The sequence below is a fragment of the Haliotis asinina genome, chromosome 14 (assembly GCF_037392515.1).
Source record: "Haliotis asinina isolate JCU_RB_2024 chromosome 14, JCU_Hal_asi_v2, whole genome shotgun sequence".
NCBI lineage: Eukaryota > Metazoa > Mollusca > Gastropoda > Lepetellida > Haliotidae > Haliotis > Haliotis asinina.
Window position 1 is genome coordinate 15,532,422 of NC_090293.1, and position 19,598 is coordinate 15,552,019.

The 19,598-nt window shown below is 38.7% G+C and overlaps 1 protein-coding gene across 1 annotated transcript; it reads left to right on the forward strand.

The window, feature by feature from the left end:
* Positions 1 to 596: 596 nt before the first annotated feature.
* On the forward strand, positions 597 to 16,940 carry LOC137261123 (inactive hydroxysteroid dehydrogenase-like protein 1). Its single transcript, XM_067798817.1, has 9 exons — positions 597 to 850; positions 3,727 to 3,849; positions 4,785 to 4,895; positions 6,378 to 6,436; positions 7,346 to 7,390; positions 8,008 to 8,042; positions 8,764 to 8,845; positions 12,956 to 13,183; positions 14,228 to 16,940. The coding sequence occupies exons 1-9, from the start codon at positions 640 to 642 to the stop codon at positions 14,378 to 14,380; spliced, it is 1,047 nt and encodes a 348-aa protein (XP_067654918.1). The 5' UTR covers positions 597 to 639; the 3' UTR covers positions 14,381 to 16,940.
* The last annotated feature ends 2,658 nt before the right edge of the window (positions 16,941 to 19,598 follow it).

Sequence of the window (19,598 nt, forward strand, 5' to 3'; positions counted from 1 at the left end):
GGTGGTCAGGCTCGCTGACTTGATTGACACATGTCATCGGTTCCCAATTGTGCAGATCGATGCATATGCTGTTGATCATTGGATTATCTGGTCCAGACTCGATTATTTACAGACCGCCGTCATATAGCTGGAATATTGCTGAGTGCGGTGTAAAACTAAACTCACTCACTTTTGTTGGTCGAACTTATCGATGAGGATCACATGCGGAAGAATCTGAATAAACACATAAACACGTCTAGGTAGATTTACTTTGCATTCAATTAAATCTGAAAAGCAGAAATGAATAACAGAAATACTATTCATTTGCATATATGTAAATTGTGCTTATGCTAAAAATACCTAGTCTTGCCTACTGGCAAAACTGGCAAATTGCACAGTTTGTACGCTACCGAAATATTTGTCTCAATACCAGCCGTTTTTCTAATTTTTTGCTACCTTATAGCAGAAGGTGACTAGTCCATTCACAACAAACTAATCTTAGCAATGACCATATATTTAACAGTCTGAATCTGTGGTCAAAGTCTGCGTCCGTGATTTAAGCGATTAAAGATATCGGGTGGGTATATATTACTACCGCTTTGATCAATCTTACACATGCGCACTCGGTTTGACACAGTGCCCCGGAAGTAATGTTTAGACATGGCGGCTGTTGACAGTTTTCAGTTGTTACTCAAGGAGATATTAAAAACTTGCTCTCATTTAAGAGATGCGTTTGCAATTCTGGGCGCCTTGTATACAGCACGGAAGGCCATACGACTCACACGATGTCTCTTGAGCGTCGTGAACGACCACGTGCTAAGTCAGCTCGGAGGACAGTGGGACCTTCGGAAGGAGTTCGGACCTTGGGCAGGTGATCGTCTGACTGCAACAAATCGCGTTGGAATATTTCTTAATATAAAAGCATAATTGTGTGCAGCTGATTTTACTAATGATAATCCGTGACGGAACTGTTCTAATGTCTGAATGTAGGGTAACCTCTTGCGGGTTTCATGGAGATGAGAGATCAAAAACCACAAGTTGTCCCCCTTTGACCATAAGCTGAAGATAAGCACTCAAAATAATATTAGGCAGCCCAAATAGATCATCATTTACAGTTGACATTCATGTGAAAGGTTTTACATTGTAAAGAGGCTCTAACTGTAATGAAATTATATGTTTAGAAATTACATATGAAGTAACCAGCTTTAGGGGAAAAGTCTTATTACATTACTAATTTAAAGGTCACATGCACCGTAAAACACAACTTTGCAGATTCTGGTACCTTTCAGCATGCACTTACTGAAACAAATCATAACAAATGCCAATTCAACCTATAAAGTTAAAAAAAACGAGATGAAAAAAAGCCCGCGAAATCGGAGTTCAAACGTTTCACAAATTTCCCCAAGCGCTGGGGGAAAACTGGTTTCAACAGGTGCGCTGTGCTGCGTCCATAACGCATGCGCAGTGAATAGGTTCGCGGAGCTTGAAACAGTATGCATGCCCAGAGTCTGAGGTTGTGAGCAGTAGTCTAATCTTGGTTGTGTACACAAACTTTAAATAGTCTACTCATAACATAAAAAAACTTGTTGATTGTGGTAAGCAGTCCCTGTCACAGAGAAAGCTCAGTGTCTGGTTTATTCACACCTATATGTCTGCCTGCCTGTCTGCTAAAGACAACATGCATTACACAGCTTCAATCATTGACCACGTGCAATTTGAACTTAACACCTATACGACATGAAGAAAATAAATTGATTTATGACTCGTGCACCCAAGGCCCGTCTCTGCCACATTATGTAATTAGACAGGTGTGATACACATGACATGTTTTTATGTCTGTGGGTTGCAAACAAACTACATTCATTTTCGTCGGATGATTGGATCTGACGGAAACTGGTGGAAACTCTTGTCAGTTTCAAGTCCTGCTTTGTACTTGGACGAATGACAGATTCCAGCCATGCAGTAGTTTACCATCTCTACTGAGATGATTTTTGATTGGATCAAGTGCAAATTCAGAGAACATGTATTTTCAAAACCTAACATCTCTATATACATTCTTCATGGATAACGACTTCTTTTAGTGTATATGATTTTGTTTGACAACAGTGTATGAATCCATACTGAAACGATGCATCAACTGCACAAAAAGAAGCGGTTATCCATAAAGAATCTTACTTTCTTGTGACTCGCCATACTTCTAAAATGCCCATCAAATAGATCATCTTTCTGTACACACAATGAACCCTCAGCATATCAGCAAATGAACCAGCCAATTGGAAGCCGTCATTACACTTGAGTGCACATCCACTCACTATGACTGGGTTCAGTCTCCCGAGGGCTTCGTTTCGGGAGAAGTAAGCCCAAGTACAAAATATTGCACTTTTGAATCGCAATTGTACGCTTATAATTTTGTTTATTTGGTTTTTTAGAAGCAGCAATGCATATTATATGTCATGATTAAGTGATAAATGTGTTTTAACTATGTTTGATTTTTTGGTTGCATGTGACCTTTAACCAATTACAAAGATGAAAATATTTCTTTTGGGTTATCAAGGATGACAAAATTTGGGAGGAAATTTGCTTCTTCTGATAATAATATGAATATCACTTTAAAGCCATACAGAAATGCACCAGAGCCAAAATCACAGTATAGAGAAGTACCCCAGGACAAGTCCAGGACTGCCATACTATTGTATGAGATTTCTTCGATTGCTTTTTACATGAAAGGAGCAAACACAGTTTTGAATATTTGCAGTGTGGTGTAGCTGAGCTGATTCCCCACATGGGTACAATGTGTGAGGGTGATTCATGGTGCCAGTTTGGGAAATAGTTGCCAAATTTTGCTAGCCAGTCATAGTAGCTATGCCTGAAAGTTATAGGCCCACAAAATTCTTCACAAGCCTGAAATTTGAATGTAGAAACTGAGCAAAAGATTACACAAATATGTACCCAAGCAGGGTGGGTCTAACAACATAACACTAAATTCAGCGTGTGTCCAGTTCATCTTGTATTTCATCAGTAACTTCTGTGTGATGAAGCATATGGAGCAGGGCCTAGATTTTCAAAGCTGTCTTAGTGCTAAGGTGGTCGTAAGTACCATACATTAACATAACTTACGATTATCTTAGCACTAAGAGAGCTTCGAAAATCTAGGCCCAGCCTCCCAGTTTAGCTTCTCTCTCTCTGTGTGCTCTCACAACCTGTCTTAAACTTCCATGCTCCCTCCCTCTCTGTTATCAGTAGATCTTTATCTCTTGAGCATTGATGAGGCGAGTCGTGTCCTGAGTGCCTTAAGCTAACCCCAGACCGCAAGTATCTATAGCTTTATCCAAAACACTAGCCCATGTGTCTTTAAGGAATCTCCCCATTGCCTTAAGTATTTAGAGAAACATAAATCTTAAACACACTGTCAAAAGTAGATGAGAATAAGATATTGTCGGCATGACACAGGTTTCATCATTAAGCTGTTAATCTGATGAAATTTTTGTCAGGCCTTAATCTTGCATGATTTAAGAGTGTATTATAATTTAACAAGTCCGAGAGACAGTGATATAGTTGCAAAATGACCCCATGAAAATCACTAGCCAGTTGGGCAAGTGACTATAGAGATTTTACTTTGTCTCCTCAGTGATACTGATCTAATATTACTAAAAGTGCTGTAAAACCTTACGTACTCACTGTATGATGGGTGCGCTGAGTTCCAATCCTAGACAACTCCCGTACACATTTCATCCATGTTTGTTCCAGTGGTGACAGGAAGCAGTGAGGGAATTGGCCGTGCTTATGCACAGGAACTGGCAAGTCGGGGCCTCAACATTGTCCTCATCAGCAGGGGCGAGAAGAGACTAGAAAAGGCAGCTACAGAGATAGGTAAGGCTACGGGAGGACCAGTCCTCGCCACAGAGGACTGAAGGGTGAAGGGGTAGGCAAGAGACCCTACTCCCCTGGAGAAATCTCCAGTTGTATGTGTCTTAAGACATCTTCATGAGACAAGGGAGATAACTGACTGTGAAAGTCCAGTTTCACCTTTGATGAGCAGGGCTGAAAGTGTGTGGCTGAAAGCCATGCTGTCAGTGACTGTTATGAGCTATGCTACTTCTATATCGCTCCAAATGACCAATGACGATGACCTGATCTTGTGATGCTTGAAACATTTATTGAAAATGAATGGCTCTTATCTTATAAACTGCATCATGTGCTCTAAACATCTCGAATAAAGATAAGAAATCGTTGTCATTGCCCAGTTTATTATACACATGCTCTGCCATCAGCCAAAATCACATGGCACTTGCCTGTTTGGGTATAAACTTGATCTTAGATATGATATGCAGTTTTGATTAGACTTTTGATTTACTTGTTAGTCAAGTCAAGTTTTAACTCCATTATCATAGCATAATGTATAAACATAGAAACAAGAATAAGGAATTTTTAAATTACCATGTTAGAATTTTGACCGACTTGGGTCTGAATATCGCCCTATACAGGCTGGATGAGTGTCAATATGGTAGACATCTTTAGCAGTGGATTGGAGGATGCTGAGTTTCCTCCCTTCAGTGTTCAGACTCACTGGCTTGATCGATTGCACGTGTCATCGTTATCATATCCCAAATGCTTAGGTTGATGGTCATGCTGTTGATCATTGGATTGTCTGGTTCAGACTCGATTATTAACAGACCGCTACCATATAACAGACATTTTGCTGAGAGCAGCGTTTAACAACAGTACAACAAACATGGCCTGATGATTTATGAGATGCCATGATATACTAGTATCTTAACACTGTAGTATGCCAACTCTTGTTACAGCGGAGCAGTTTCATGTGGAGACTTGCTACATTGCTGTGGACTTCAACAATACCACCGACACATATAAGAAAATTGAAGCGAGAATTAAAGATAAGACTATTGGAATATTAGGTGAGGTTTGATAATCAAAATGTCAGTGAAACATTTATTAACATTAATATATATTTTGTGGATCTCTGTTCTGAATCATTATGTGATGAACTGAATAGCTCCATAGTGCGCTGTCTAGTTTTAGTGAGTTGACATTATCTCATCAAGTAGAATGTAAAACCCAACTCACTCATTTTTAATAACAGGGAGTTAATATCACTTGTATGTATTTTCTTCAAGCTCATGAATCATTGTAAGGTAATATTGTCTTTTCTACTCTGATGTAATACTTCTACTCTTATTGCTGTGTTTCATGAAAGTTATCAAAAATGGTTTGTAATTGTTTTTCTAGACTTAATTTAGCTGAACATATATGACATATCACCATGTGTAGTGAGTGCAACAGCACGTATAAGACAAGCCCCCTCTGTGGTATATTCCTGAATACCAAAGAAGTGGAAAATACCTGAATTTGTCCATATACCATGACAATTACTTAAGTGTCTCATGCAAAGAATACAAAATGATTAAAACACAGATATCACTTATTCATGATCTATAAAATGCATTCCTGATTAAGATAAAACAAACAGAACAGAATCACTGAAGATAAAAAGTGCAATATTTTCTTCTTGGGTTTACCTCCCTCGAAACGAAGCAGTCGCGATACCAAACCCGGTCAGAGCCGGTGGGTGTGCACTCAAGTGTAACGAAACTTTTTCAGTGGCCACTGGTTCATTTGCTGATACGCTTAGCCAGCTCTATGGTTATGGCTTATAAGCCCGAGAGGTGTTAGTTTCAAACTGGATGTTGTCGATGATTGAAGTTGTGCATTGCATATTGACATTAGCAGACAGCCAGGCAGACGTGTAGATGTGTAGATGTGAATAAACCAGACATTGAGTTTTCTCTGGGACAGCGTCTGATTATCACAATCAACATGTGTTTTTATGTAACATGTAGATTATTTACTTGTTTGTTTACACAACTACGGTTAGACTACTGCTTACTTGTTTCGGGACTTGCTTGTGAGTCTATTCACTGAGCATGCATTACGAGCACAGCACAGCATAGCTGTTGAAACGACTTTTTCCCCCAACGCTGGGGGAAAGTTAGTATGCTGGGGGAATTGCACTTTCGCTCGTAAATTTACTTTCCCCAAAAATGTCCATCGAAGCTTTTCTTGATCACTAATAATTGCGACAGAACCAGTCAACTCAGTGCTCATGCTGAGTAGAACATTACTGCTTCTGATACTTGACAATCATTTCCTGCATAAGGACGATAAAACATCATCTACTAGTACAAGGAAACCTAATACAGTTACATATGGCCAACGACAGTAATGGGACTAGGACTGAGGAATTAACAATAATACAAACGAATGCTGCTGCCTGGTAAAGGATTTTCCTACCCATTTTTAAACCAGGTAGCAAGTGCTTGCTACTTGCTAAACCCATTTATTTCAAGCACCGACAATATTCAGAATATTTTTCTTTTCAGTAAATAATGTGGGTGTCATGTACGACTATCCTCAATACTTCCTCGATGTTCCCCGTGAAGTAAGTATGAGAGGTTAAAATGAACAACAGTTTGTGTTTGACAGTGTGACTCTCAAGACAAACTTGACAAAACGGAACACAATCTCTTGGTATCAGTGAAGATTTGGCTGTAAATATGTATGGTTCCGTTTAGTTTTGTGGGTTGTTTTTACCTGAGTTTACATGAACCATCAATAACAACCTCTCAGAATTGTTTGGCAGTGTTATGTAAAAGATCACGATGACAAATGTTGGAAGTGTATAGTAAGCCAACATTACGTATGCTCTCTGAAAGAGTGAGCAAGTATAGTTTTACACGGCTTTTAGCAATATTTCAGAAGCATCACGGCAGGGGGCATGTGTACTCATGTGAGGAATCGAACCCAGGACTTATGAGCAACTGCTCAGTTCATGCCGATCTGTCAGTTGTAACGCGAAGTGTATGAAGCCGCTGAATGAAAATTTTGAGGTCGTTGCTCTGAAATATACTATAGTATTCAACATCAGTTACGTTTTCTACTCTCCGAATTTTGTATCAATTTTGTAACTTCACATTTCATTATTCAATGATTATCAGCAGTGTCTGCAAAATAGATTCAAGGAGGTGTCATCGTCAAATCAGCTGCTAACACGTTGACTGCCTATCACGAGAATACTTGTAGTATCAATTCTGTTCAAAATTGCCACTATGACTTATCTCGTAGCTACGTCAGTGGTATATTAAAACAAATTTCACATGTTGGCAAAACAGGCACAAGAATCAATCATCTACTGGTGGTAACAAAGAATGATTGCTTCTTGATTTGAAAAATATCTGAAATAGCAATTATTGTGTAAGCCTTGACATAGGTCATCCTGTGAATATTGTTATCAAATAGTCTTCATTCAGTCCATGGTCAGTAACAGTGTATAAATCTTGTATCGTTTCAGCGCCTGTGGCAGCTAATTAATGTTAACGTGGCAGCAGCAACCATGGTATGTATACTACACCTCCAGTGTACTGGGGGAAATACAGTTGCATACTACTGGCACACAAGGATATGTTGAGCACTGACCTGACAACTGACCTGTATCAGGACGTATGAGAGCTGGTGATTTGCCATTATGAGCAAAGGGGACCCAGGTTGTCTGCAGTTACTACACTGACCATGTGAGAGTTTTATGAGCAAGGCATGGGCAGCTACACAAAGAATCAATTTCATCAACATGCCCCGTACATGGCTTTGCTCTTTGCCATGCACTGCCTCCTTCTCATAAACGCATTCTCTTCGCCGGTCCAACTTATCCTTGTTTGCCAGTAGAACTTTGTGTTTGTTCTCACATCAATCTAAGATGTCTTGATGGAGTTCAAAAATGGAAACTGTTTTGATTTTTTTTCAGAATTAATTCCCTTGTCATGCATTTCTTGACTTAATGCACTGTATCCCCAAAGGGACCAGGTTTGCTCAGTAAGTGTTGTAGACAGGCAAACCAAATGTATATATTTTCAGGACATGAATGTTATGGTGGGAACAGAACACTGTTCCAGGAGATATTGATGACCACGTCTTTTTGTTGTTATTACTGATATCTTCTACTTTTTCATATTTCAGATGACGCACATGATTCTTCCTCAAATGGTACAAAGGTATGTGAGGATGGAAAAAAGGTTGTATCAATGGTAGCTGCAGACTTAAACTCACAATTTGAAGTGTGACATTTCATTTCCTCTACACTTCTGAAGAGCAGGAAGCTATCATGGCCCTGATTTCTTGAAACAAACTTCAGTTTTTAGTCAAATCTCAAACTTGAGATTCACAATTTGAAACAGCTGAATTTTTAAGTCAAGTATATTTTTGAAATATAAATGCCCAAACAACTTAAGTAATCTCTATCCACCAAACTCAAATTGTCTATTATAGTTTGAGTTTTATACTGATTTCAGGTCATTCTGTGAAATGTTTTTTCATAAATTTGAGTAAAACTCAAATTTTAGTCATAACTCAGACTTAAGTTTGTTTTTAGAAATTGAGGCCTGGTCTGTTTTGACATTGTGTTTGTTGTGTATATCTGTGGGACCATATTGTCAAGATATATGTACATCTTTAAGATAATTGTTTTACACAAGATGATTTATAAGATTGTTGGTTCAGAGGTTCTTTATTATGGAGAGTCACTGGTGGCGCAGTTGTACAAGTTTCTGTTAGTTATGTGTACCAAAAACACAAGTTTCAGTGTTTGTGAGCAGAATACCTATACTTATGATTTGATCAAATTGAGTGTGTCTACTACTGCATTGAGCAAACTTGCTGCTATAACACACTTACTCATTGCTAGTGTCATGGTACTTATGTTATTTTATATTCCAGACAGAAAGGTGCTGTTGTCATGGTATCGTCTGGTGCCTGCTCACAGATCACTCCTCAGATGACAGTGTATGCTGCTACCAAGGTAGGGAGCAACTTCCTGTACAACGCTGTGGCCCATTGCCATGACATTGTTGTGTTCCTTATAACCATGACAGAGTTGTGTCTCTTATAACCATGACAGAGTTGTGTCTCTTATAACCATGACAGAGTTGTGTCTCTTATAACCACGACAGAGTTGTGTCTCTTATAACCACGACAGAGTTGTGTCTCTTATAACCACGACAGAGTTGTGTCTCTTATAACCACGACAGAGTTGTGTCTCTTATAACCACGACAGAGTTGTGTCTCTTATAACCATGACAGAGTTGTGTCTCTTATAACCACGACAGAGTTGTGTCTCTTATAACCATGACAGAGTCGTGTCCCTTATAACCACGACAGAGTTGTGTCTCTTATAACCATGACAGAGTTGTGTCTCTTATAACCATGACAGAGTTGTGTCTCTTATAACCATGACAGAGTTGTGTCTCTTATAACCATGACAGAGTTGTGTCTCTTATAACCATGACAGAGTCGTGTCCCTTAACTCATTAAGGCCGAGAGTCGCATATATGCGGCAAATTAATTAGCTTCTCACAGCGAGAGCCGTGTATTGGGGGTAATAAAAAGCACCTCTTATTTAGCGAGAGCCGCATATTGGGGGTTATGAAAAGCACCTCTCATTCAGCGAGAGCCGCGTATTGGGGGTTTTACATTTTATATTCGTACATTACCTTTAATTTCAATCAATTTAGCAGTAATGATCAAAGATTAGCCTTTCTTACTAGAGAGATTACTTTCTGTGTTAATCAGAAGAACTATTAATGTGTTTTGATAACAATTGCTTGCAATGTTGGGGGCTTATACAGGCAAATGAACACATGTCTGCGAGAAAAGGGATTATGAGATGTTGTTACAGGAGGTACGTGTTTGTTACTCGTCATTGGGAGTGAATACTAAGATACTATGTTTGCACATTGATTGAATTAACGGTGACAAGGTTAAGCAAAACCTTCTTCTAAATTAAATCATTCATTCATTCATTGTAATAGTTCATATAATGAATCGTAGACATAAATAGCAATACTGTATTACACTCATGTTCGTGTAGATTTGAAATAAACCAAGTTACTAATTTAGACCTAATTCATTTGCGACTATTGATTTTGAAAGTTGACAATAATACATAATCGAATATGAAGTGATAACTCTTGCATCTACTCATAATATACGTATATAGTACACATAAACCATACAAAGGTAACTGGGGTATTTTGTTCAAGCTGTTTCATGCTTATTTGAAATGTGATTTTTCAATGCAATTTACATAAGCATTGTGTAAGAAACGTTTGTATTTGATCTCTGTAATTATCTTATCCTGTGTAATGAACATGTGTATCAGATCCATCGTCAGTAAAAGGAGGAGAATATATCAGTTACGGAATTGATGCGTATAATCATTCAATCAGACACCACTAAATATATGAACACCTCTTTCAACCTCAAAATAACAGCCTCTGGTCGAATGCATGTCCAGATAAACTTGTCCTGTGACAAGTGTAAAACAAACTTATGCGCTGTTACATCATTGGACAACCTGTTTTGTGGAGTCACGCCCATTGCCAATCTTCTGAACCTCGTTTGCTTTCAAAACAAATATAAGTATGCCCATCTTCATAAATATTTGGGGAGATTCAACTACAAGTGTATACATCACAATAAATCAGTATCGTGTTACTTTTTTTAATTCTATAATACATGTACTTGAATTATGATATTTATTCATAACAATGTACAGATTATATTGAAATGTTCAGCAAGCCATTATGTTTGATGTACAAGTAGTGTGCGCAAAAAGTATACGCAAATAAATACTATCTCTACTCAATGATTGGATTGGGTTATCCGGGGTAAAAATAATCAGATTGTGGCGCTTTGAGCGCTTAGAAAAAAAATAAACTTGTCAAAGTGCTTGTTAGTCCTACGTGTACATTTCAGGCATCCTTACGATTATGTATGTTCACGATACACAAAGTTTTTCATGATAGCTAGAGTTGATAAAGCCGAAATCTAGCATATCGATTGGTCAACGATCTAACCAATAGTCAATCTGTATCCAAGCTGTCTAGTGACCGAACATACTCTTCAGAAATTTAGCCCACGCCCCATCACCTGTCATTTCCAATGTGACAGGTATCTCATGATACGATTGGTCATAGATAACAAATCAGGGACTATATTGAACAGTTAAGATACAAAACGTCCTATTCGGGAACTTTGATGACGCCCATCCCATGACCCTTTGTCTTATGTATGTGCAAGGAATAGCATTATACAATATGTATGCATGTATGTTCGTATATTTTCTGCGTTAAATCTAGATGAACCAAAGCGGCAAACTGAATCTGTTATATGTAAGTCACAGACCAGCTTATTAGTACTTTCCTTAAAATATTCAGTATACACTAGCAATGTGTCAGCAAAAACGCTTCTTTCATAGATTATTATGCATGTGCGTAAATTCGTCTTTACTGCCATTGACATAGATGTTTTGAACAATTTAATCTCTCACAATGATATGAGAGGGACATCATTTGGTTTAAGTATGTCTTACATACAATGAAACGGACTGGCAAACGTCGAGACATCAAATGCAGATGTTCAAGCTGTGATGTGTTTTTGTGCGTTGACTGTTTTGAGGCCTACCATAAAGACTTGTTCCAAGGACGATAACGCTTTATGCACTAGTTCTGTTGTACAAATGGTACAGTATACCATTCTTGTCAGTTGTTGGGCACAATGTGTGAAGCCCGCGCGATACTGCTGGAATATAGCTAAAATCGCTGTAAAACTAAATTCACTCATTCTCTTCAATTGTTGCATTTCAGTTGTTATTCTTTTACATGTCCAAAATACTAAGACATGTGTGTTCACCATCTGAGAACGAATACACTCATCATAGTGTCAGTCTACTCCCATATGTCTTATGTGTTTCTTTCATACATCATTACAGTAACTGATGTTATGTTTACAATACACAAATTGTTGCATGATAGTTGATACAGCCGAAACACAACATAGCCATTGGTCAACGATAAAGACAATAATCAATCTCTACCATATCACTTTGAGTGTCCAAACGTGCTCTTCAGAAATTTAGGCCACGCCCCATCACCTTGCCCTTCCTATGTGACAGGTTCTCACGATACGATTGGTCAAAGTATCAGCCATTATAATGAGTAACTGAGATATAATGCGTTACATTCGGGATATTTTATCCCTTCACATGACGGGAAGCTTTGTTTAGCATCGAGTAATGATAAATGTATCATGCAGTATGTATGTGTATGAATGGTGATGTATGTTTGCAGCGTTAAGTTAAGATGAACAAAGTGACAAACTATAAATCTCTATATGTTCCATGTTACTTACACACCTATTGATACTTTCCTTGAAATAGTCTAGACGATTATAATACAAGCCCCCCTATTTTTAAACTCTATTGTAAATAATATATTATAATTCAGTCCATATGATGAGAGAGACAGGAGGAATTTGTATATTTGTTCATCTCGTACGTACAAAGACCGCGTATGTGTTGATAAAAATACAGCACACACTGGCAAAGGGGTATGAGAGACACAGGTAATAAATTACATGAAATGCTGTAATATGGCCTCTTTCCCATTTACATCTTTACGACACAATTAAATAATCAGTACTTGTTTGTGAGACTAGACAGTTTCCTGTCATATCCGAGACCTGCCAGGGAAATCAGGCATGATTAACACTAATTAGCCTTGTCGCAGCAATCAGGCAGTCAGCGAGAGGTGCCAGGTGTTGGGCAGTGGAGTGGCTCCAGGGCTAAATGAGTTAAAACCATGACAGAGTCATGTCCCTTAGCCATGACAGAGTTGTGTCCCTCAGCTTTGACAGAGTTGTGTCCCTCAGCCATGGCAGAGTTGTGTCCCTTAGCCATGGCAGAATTGTGTCCCTTAGCTATGACAGAGTTGTGTCACTTAGCCATTACAGCGTTTTGTCCCGTAGCCTTGACAGCAGCTTTTGTCGTTCGTGGAACATACTTTCAGGTTCTGTACCATGTTGTGTTTCATTCATGATCTACACAGAGCACTGTAACACGTTGCTGTTTCAGAGTTTTCTCGACTATTTTGCTCGATCTCTTAACTATGAGTACAAAGACAAAGGCATCATCATACAGTCCCTGATGCCATTTTATGTTGCAACGAGAATGACCCGTTACAGCGAGACTTTGTCCAACACCAACCTCTTCATTCCCACGGCATCAGTGTACGCTCGTAACGCCATCAAGACACTAGGATACACGGCACGGACATCAGGCTATCTGCCACATGCCTTCCAGGTGACTGTCACTCAGAAGCATGATCATCATGAGGACATGACCTCTACAACCATATACAGGATATTTACATAAATAACACGTAAATGTGTATGCTTGAGTCTGTTCTGCTGGACCCAAATAAAAAATTGCGCTATCCCAGACTCAGTAACATCCTCAGATCTGACTGCACATAGATGGTTTGAGCCATCCAACTTATCCTATCAATTTCTTATTAAGATTTTAGAGCATCAAATTCTCTGAAAACCCATTCTTTTCGTAAAAGGTGACTAGGATCGAAAGGTCAGGTTTCTGTCATGGTTGACACGTGTCATTGTATCCCGATTACATAGATTGATGCTCATCAGTGATGGAAATTATTCTTGAATTGTTAATGTACCCCGGTACAGTAGCACTAGTAAAATCACTTGCCCTGATAATGTTTCCACTATGCTAGCCAATTTTCTGGTTGATTATTTAAATAAACAACATTAACAATGGAAAGTCCACTGGACACCAGTACAGCGTGACATACAAATGAGCTTGCCTGACAGAAAAAGTACTAGACTTGGATATCGGGCTATGGGTTATTTCCACCCCTGTTCATACTGCTGATCACTGGATTGTCTGTTCCAAATTTGATAATTTACAGTGTATTTAACAATACAATTTATAGTGCGGTGTAAAACAACAAACCATTTGCAATCTCCGATAATTGGTGTTAGCGGTAGGTTTTGTACGAGTATTGCAGAAATACAGGTGTAAATATGTAGTTCAAATCTTTTGCGCATGAAATTTTCAACACAATCCGGAATCATTAATATTTTTAATATTTAATCATTTAATATATTTCTATATGTTGCTTTTTTAAGATGATTTTAAAATTAGATCAGAATCTATGCATCCAAAGCACACAAGCTAAATATGTTTTGCGTGTTTTTATTTTTTTGCGTGAAAAACTCAGGTTTTTGTGTTGACGAGAACAGTGGATAATGGTATCACTTGCTCAATGCCATTTCATGACATCATCTTGTTCTTTATAACCTCCTCCTACTGTGTCTGTTCCAGTCATGGTTGTGCAACCTCATCCCAGAGTGGCAGTGGATGTGGGGTGCTTCCCGTCTCAATACTGCACTCCGGGAACAAGCTCTTCGTCGACGCCCCTTGCAGATACATGAGAGTCCTAGTGACCAGTCACTGGACAGCAGTACGCCGACATGATGTCACAAGGTCAAGGTCGAATGTCAGTGCTTGATGCAGCTGCTGCAAACTTTGTAGTGATGATGAGTGGATGAACAAATGAAGTGTATTTGAATATCATTTGGTTTATTGCTTTGAGTTTTTTCTTGAGATGTTTCATTGTGTGATATCAGTTATTGATATCAATGATGTGATATCAGTTATTGATATCAATGATGGTGATATCGGTTATTGATATCAGTGATGGTGATATCGGGTATTGATGTCAATGATGATGACATATTTTAAGTAATCCCCTATATGTTTCACTGTCAGTATCTTCCCAGTGATTTTAAATCCAAAAATTGCTCATAGTCTTTGTAGGGCAGTGGATAGCTTAGTGGGTAAAGCGTTTCCTGTCATGCCAAAGACCCGTGTTCAAATCCCCATATAGGTACAATGTTAAGCTTCTTTCGGGTGCTCCCTGCCGTGATGTACCTGGAATTTTCCTAAAAGCCATGTAAAACCAGACTTTGTAGGTCGGTCAGTCAGTCAGTCATAATCTGTGGTCAGGGCATACACAGTGCTTTAACCTTTTAGTCTCAGGTTCCAGTAAAGTGGAAAACATCTATGACCCCCACTGTTTTTGGAGGTATTTCCACATGGTAGTTGTAGCCCATCTTCCCACACCAACACCTCCCAACCTGTGAACATCAGGGTTAGAACTTGTGTCAGCAACCCAAGTTTGTTATAACAAGAGACTAATACCATCATGCAGTCAGGCTTGCTCGTTGACTTGATAGATGTTTGTTATTGCAACCAAGTTGCAACGATGGATGCTCATGACATCGATCACTGGATTGTCTGAGGCTAAAATATGATTTTGAAATTAGATTTAGGGTAATTTTGGAAATAAACTTTCTTTGACAGATGAAGAATATTGTGGTTCTGTAATGTTATGAATTTCTCCTAGACAGTGGATGTGATTATATTTTAAAGCAGGCAAGGGGAAAGTTGGTTAACTGCTTAACAGCATTTATGCATTATTCATTTTCAGAACATAAGAAGAACATTATCAAAATTGTTCCTGTTATTCAGCGGTTAAGGCTTCTCTGACTGGCATTTTAGAAGTTAGGAAGTACAATGTAGGACAAAGTTTATGGATAATAACTTCTACATTCGTGAGGGTGACGTTTCAATACACATTCTTGTAGCATTATCAAGAAAGTTTGTTCTATGTAGTGGTTAAGGCATTTGCTTGTCACCCCATGGGTTCCATTCCCCACATAGGCTCAATGTGTGAAACTCATTTCTGGTGACCCCTGCCGTGATATTGCTGGAATATTGCTAAAAGCACTGTAACACTAAACTCACTGACTCAGTTATCCACTAGATGCCAAATACCAGCCATAGTAACAACTATTATCGTCTCCTAGCATCTTTCCTCATGACATCCAAATGCAGTTTATTTTAGTAACATATCAGGGTATATTAGATGTCACTGTTTTCAGTCTCTATTTTCTTACTTCATGTTTATTAAGACTACATGCTTATACTGAAAAGTTGCCTCCCTTGCACTATCAGAATCTGCTTGTTACTTGGTGCTTAGGACTTATTTGGCCATGAAATTCATGGCTAAGCTGCAAACCTTACTTCATGACCAAAGAGAGACATATAGAATTGGTGCACATCGTCACCCTGTTTTACAAGGTGATCATAATACTGTGACTGTTATATTTGTTTGTTTATTATTTAATGCTGTAATGAGCAATATTCCAGCTATATGATGGTGGTCTGTAAATAGTAGAGTCTGGACCAGACAATCGGGTGATTGACGTCATGAACATCGATCTACTAACTTGGGATATGTTGTATGACTGTTATGCTTGTTTGTTGTTTAACACCCCAATATTCCAGCTATATAAAAGGTGATCTGTAAATAGTGGAGTCTGGACCAGACAATCCAGTGACTGACAACATGAACGTTGATCAACGTTATGAGGATAGAATTAGGACTGTTACATTAGTTTTTTTGTTCAGCAATATTCCAGCTATATGACAAGGGAGTTTAAATGATAGAGTCTGAAGCAGACAATCCGATGACAGATGTCATGAACATCGAACGGTGTACATTAATATAGCCTTACAACAGTCCTAGCCTTATGTTTGCTCAGTGAAGTGGGGTCCAGGGGGATAATGTTGTGATGTTATCATTATGGATAGTGCATATCATAGTGAATGATTCATTAACTGAAAATATATCACTAATGTTTCTTTAATGTTGATATATTGTAATAACTACTTCTAGTCTGATTATGTGACACTTTTCTGTAGGGTAACTTTGAGATAAAGTCTGTGACAAGAAAACCAAATATCGTGTATATTTATGAACAACCAGAGCCAGTGTACAATATCAGCTGTCTCTCTTGTTTGAAATATGTTTGATTTGTGATCCGGAAGAGCTGCTTCACAGAGAGAATTTATATACTAGTCTTTGTTATTTATGATGAAGGCATTTTTTGTCCACAAAGGCCAGACGTTTTGAAGACTCAGTTTTTAATCTGATTACAAAATGAAATGCGAATAAACAATTTAACAATCAGTGCAGTATTGTTTTTATTCCACAACCTGAATTAAGTTCAGTGTTAACAAAAACTGAACTGTCACCAATTCAACCAAGGTGTTGACCCCTGAAGGTCCCAGGGTAGAATAGGCCTTCAGCAACCCAGTTTTTGCCATAAAAGGGGACTATGTTTGTCGTAAGAGGCTACTAACGGGATCGGGTGGTCAGACTCGCTGACTTGGTTGACACATATCATCGGTTCCCAATTGGGCAGACGATGTCCGTGTTGTTGATCACTGGATTGTCTGGTCCGGACTCGATTATTTACAGATCGCCGCCATATAGCTGGAATATTGCTGAGTGCGGCGTAAAACTAAACTCACTCACTCACTCACCAAGCTATTCGCTGGTATGTCATCCCTAGTTCCTTTTTCCTCCAATTTTTTTTTCTTCTGATTCGAAATAATTTTTAAATCTGATTGTTTCCTTTAAATTTTACTAACTTGAATTTGCAGGCAAAAATATACCTGAAAGCCCAGATATATATTTTTTCATTACAGGTTGAGTGCCTAGCACGAGGCCAGATATACAATTTAACATGGCATGTAGGAAGTCGCCATATTGCAGTTTGATACAAGCTGTCACAGCAACCCATTGCAATTATAGCTGATGCCCTCTGTCGTTTCTGTTTTTAACAATGTGTCCTAGTAACACATTTAATGACAGAGCTCGTCATTTTACAACTTTATGTTCACAAACAGATATAGAGATAATGTTACACGGGTGCCCGTGTCAAACTATGCTTACGACACGAGTGCCGAAAGGGTATTTCCCGAGCGAGAGCGAGGGATATACCGATATATAGGCACGAGTGTCGTAAACATAGTGTGTTAAGGTCAGGAATATGATATTCTGTTTATTACAGAAGTCATTAAATTGAGGAAAATAAACTCAAACCTACTTTCAAACATGGGCTGACTACCCGCCGCCGCAGCATGTAGAACGCAACGCCACAGAACTGTGACGTCACGTTACCATGACAAAGTGATATGTTGCCGCAAGGCATCGTATGAAAAATATGAACCCCGATATGTTCGCCGTCGTAGGTGATAACGTATTGTTATAAAATGCTTGTGCAAGTTAGTTTCTAGTGAATGCAGACTTTATCTGGTCACCATAATAAAAAAAATTTATGGCTGGACATATATCCGTGTATGGTTGATACTGCTTGCAGTTTTTTTATTGTGACACATGTTTTTTTTAGTGTGATGATGAACCACAGGGGAACAGTTGCAATAAAAAACAGCCTATTGGCTGGTTGGTTGGTCGGTCGTGTGCTTGGTAAACACCCTGCATTTCGCTGCTTTAGAATTATGATGATCTTTTGACAACTTCAAACAGAACACGAGTGAGTGCATGTTGCTTTAAACCGCATCGGCAATTTTGCAGCAACAAACAGAACACGCATAGAGCAATATGATTTTCAGACACCTGATTACCCATCTTTATGACAGCAATCTACGCTTGTTGTGGCAAGCTGTCTAATGAATGACATCTCAAGCATAGATCTACACAATTAGGATATATGATGACAGGCGATCAGTTGCCACGCCATGAGTTGGTGTATACACATTTTGTATACAGAGTAAAACTGTCAGACTCTCGCATCCATATATACCTTCTCCGACAGTCGCACGACAGGGATAAATTAAACGGACACTGATCACAGTGAAACCAAGCTTTAGTGCGTATCTGAAACTGTACAGGAATATTTTACAAATATTTACATCTTTCTACAAACGTATACATACAAGATAAGCCAACTAAGCATGAACTCCTTGTAAAGAGGTGCATCACATTGGATACACCGACACAATACATATGTAAAACAATCATCAGTCAGTTGAACACTCTGACAGCGTGCTGTACACGCTTGCATACATCAGGCACAACATCGGCAAATACAACATCCGCAAGTACAACATCGACATATAAAAATAGACATTTCTGGGGTTACTCTGTTACTTTACCGTTCGCTCCTATTAAGTCAACCCTGGTTATACCGAACGAAGATAATTGTCCTATATATCGACCCAGTGATCGATCAGTGGATGAAACATTATAACAAATTTCGTATACAGTTCAGCCTCGCTAATCCAGACGGAACCGTTCACTATGAAATTACCTGTATAGGTAAATGGCTGGATAATCGAGTACGTACTCGTATACGTCTTTTCGACAACGTATCCATTATGTTTTGGTCATTTTTGAGAAACAAGTCCTCACGGGATTTTCTGCATCCCGAAAATATCTATCAGGTCACTCGAATGCGTTATCAACAGGGTTGACTGTACCAAGGGACTGCTATGACCCGATGACTCTCTCGAAGTGGGACAACCATTGGTTCAATATTCAAATGATCTTTTTAACAAAACGAACCATAACATGTAAATCCATTATGAAACCAGGCATTTTAATGATGCCGAGATCCGTAACATGGTCATGATTAGTGATTTCTTACGGAATCAGGGTCTGTCTACAGTGAATGGGATCATGCACGAAAATCTGGAAACAAAAATGAACGAAATGTTGGTAACAATGTAAGTCTCCAATGCGAAACACATTTCCATATACAAGGCTTGCACACATGTTTAGGTTTCACTACTCGCATTAGAGTGAGCACGTGATCTCAATCAC

Bases quoted from the DNA above. Each gene is read 5' to 3' on its own strand.
- LOC137261123 (XM_067798817.1), top strand. From the start codon at position 640: ATGGCGGCTGTTGACAGTTTTCAGTTGTTACTCAAGGAGATATTAAAA. The intron at 6,437-7,345 runs GTAAGTATGAGA...GTATCGTTTCAG, and splicing joins TCCTCGATGTTCCCCGTGAA to CGCCTGTGGCAGCTAATTAA. The intron at 8,846-12,955 runs GTAGGGAGCAAC...TTGCTGTTTCAG, and splicing joins CAGTGTATGCTGCTACCAAG to AGTTTTCTCGACTATTTTGC.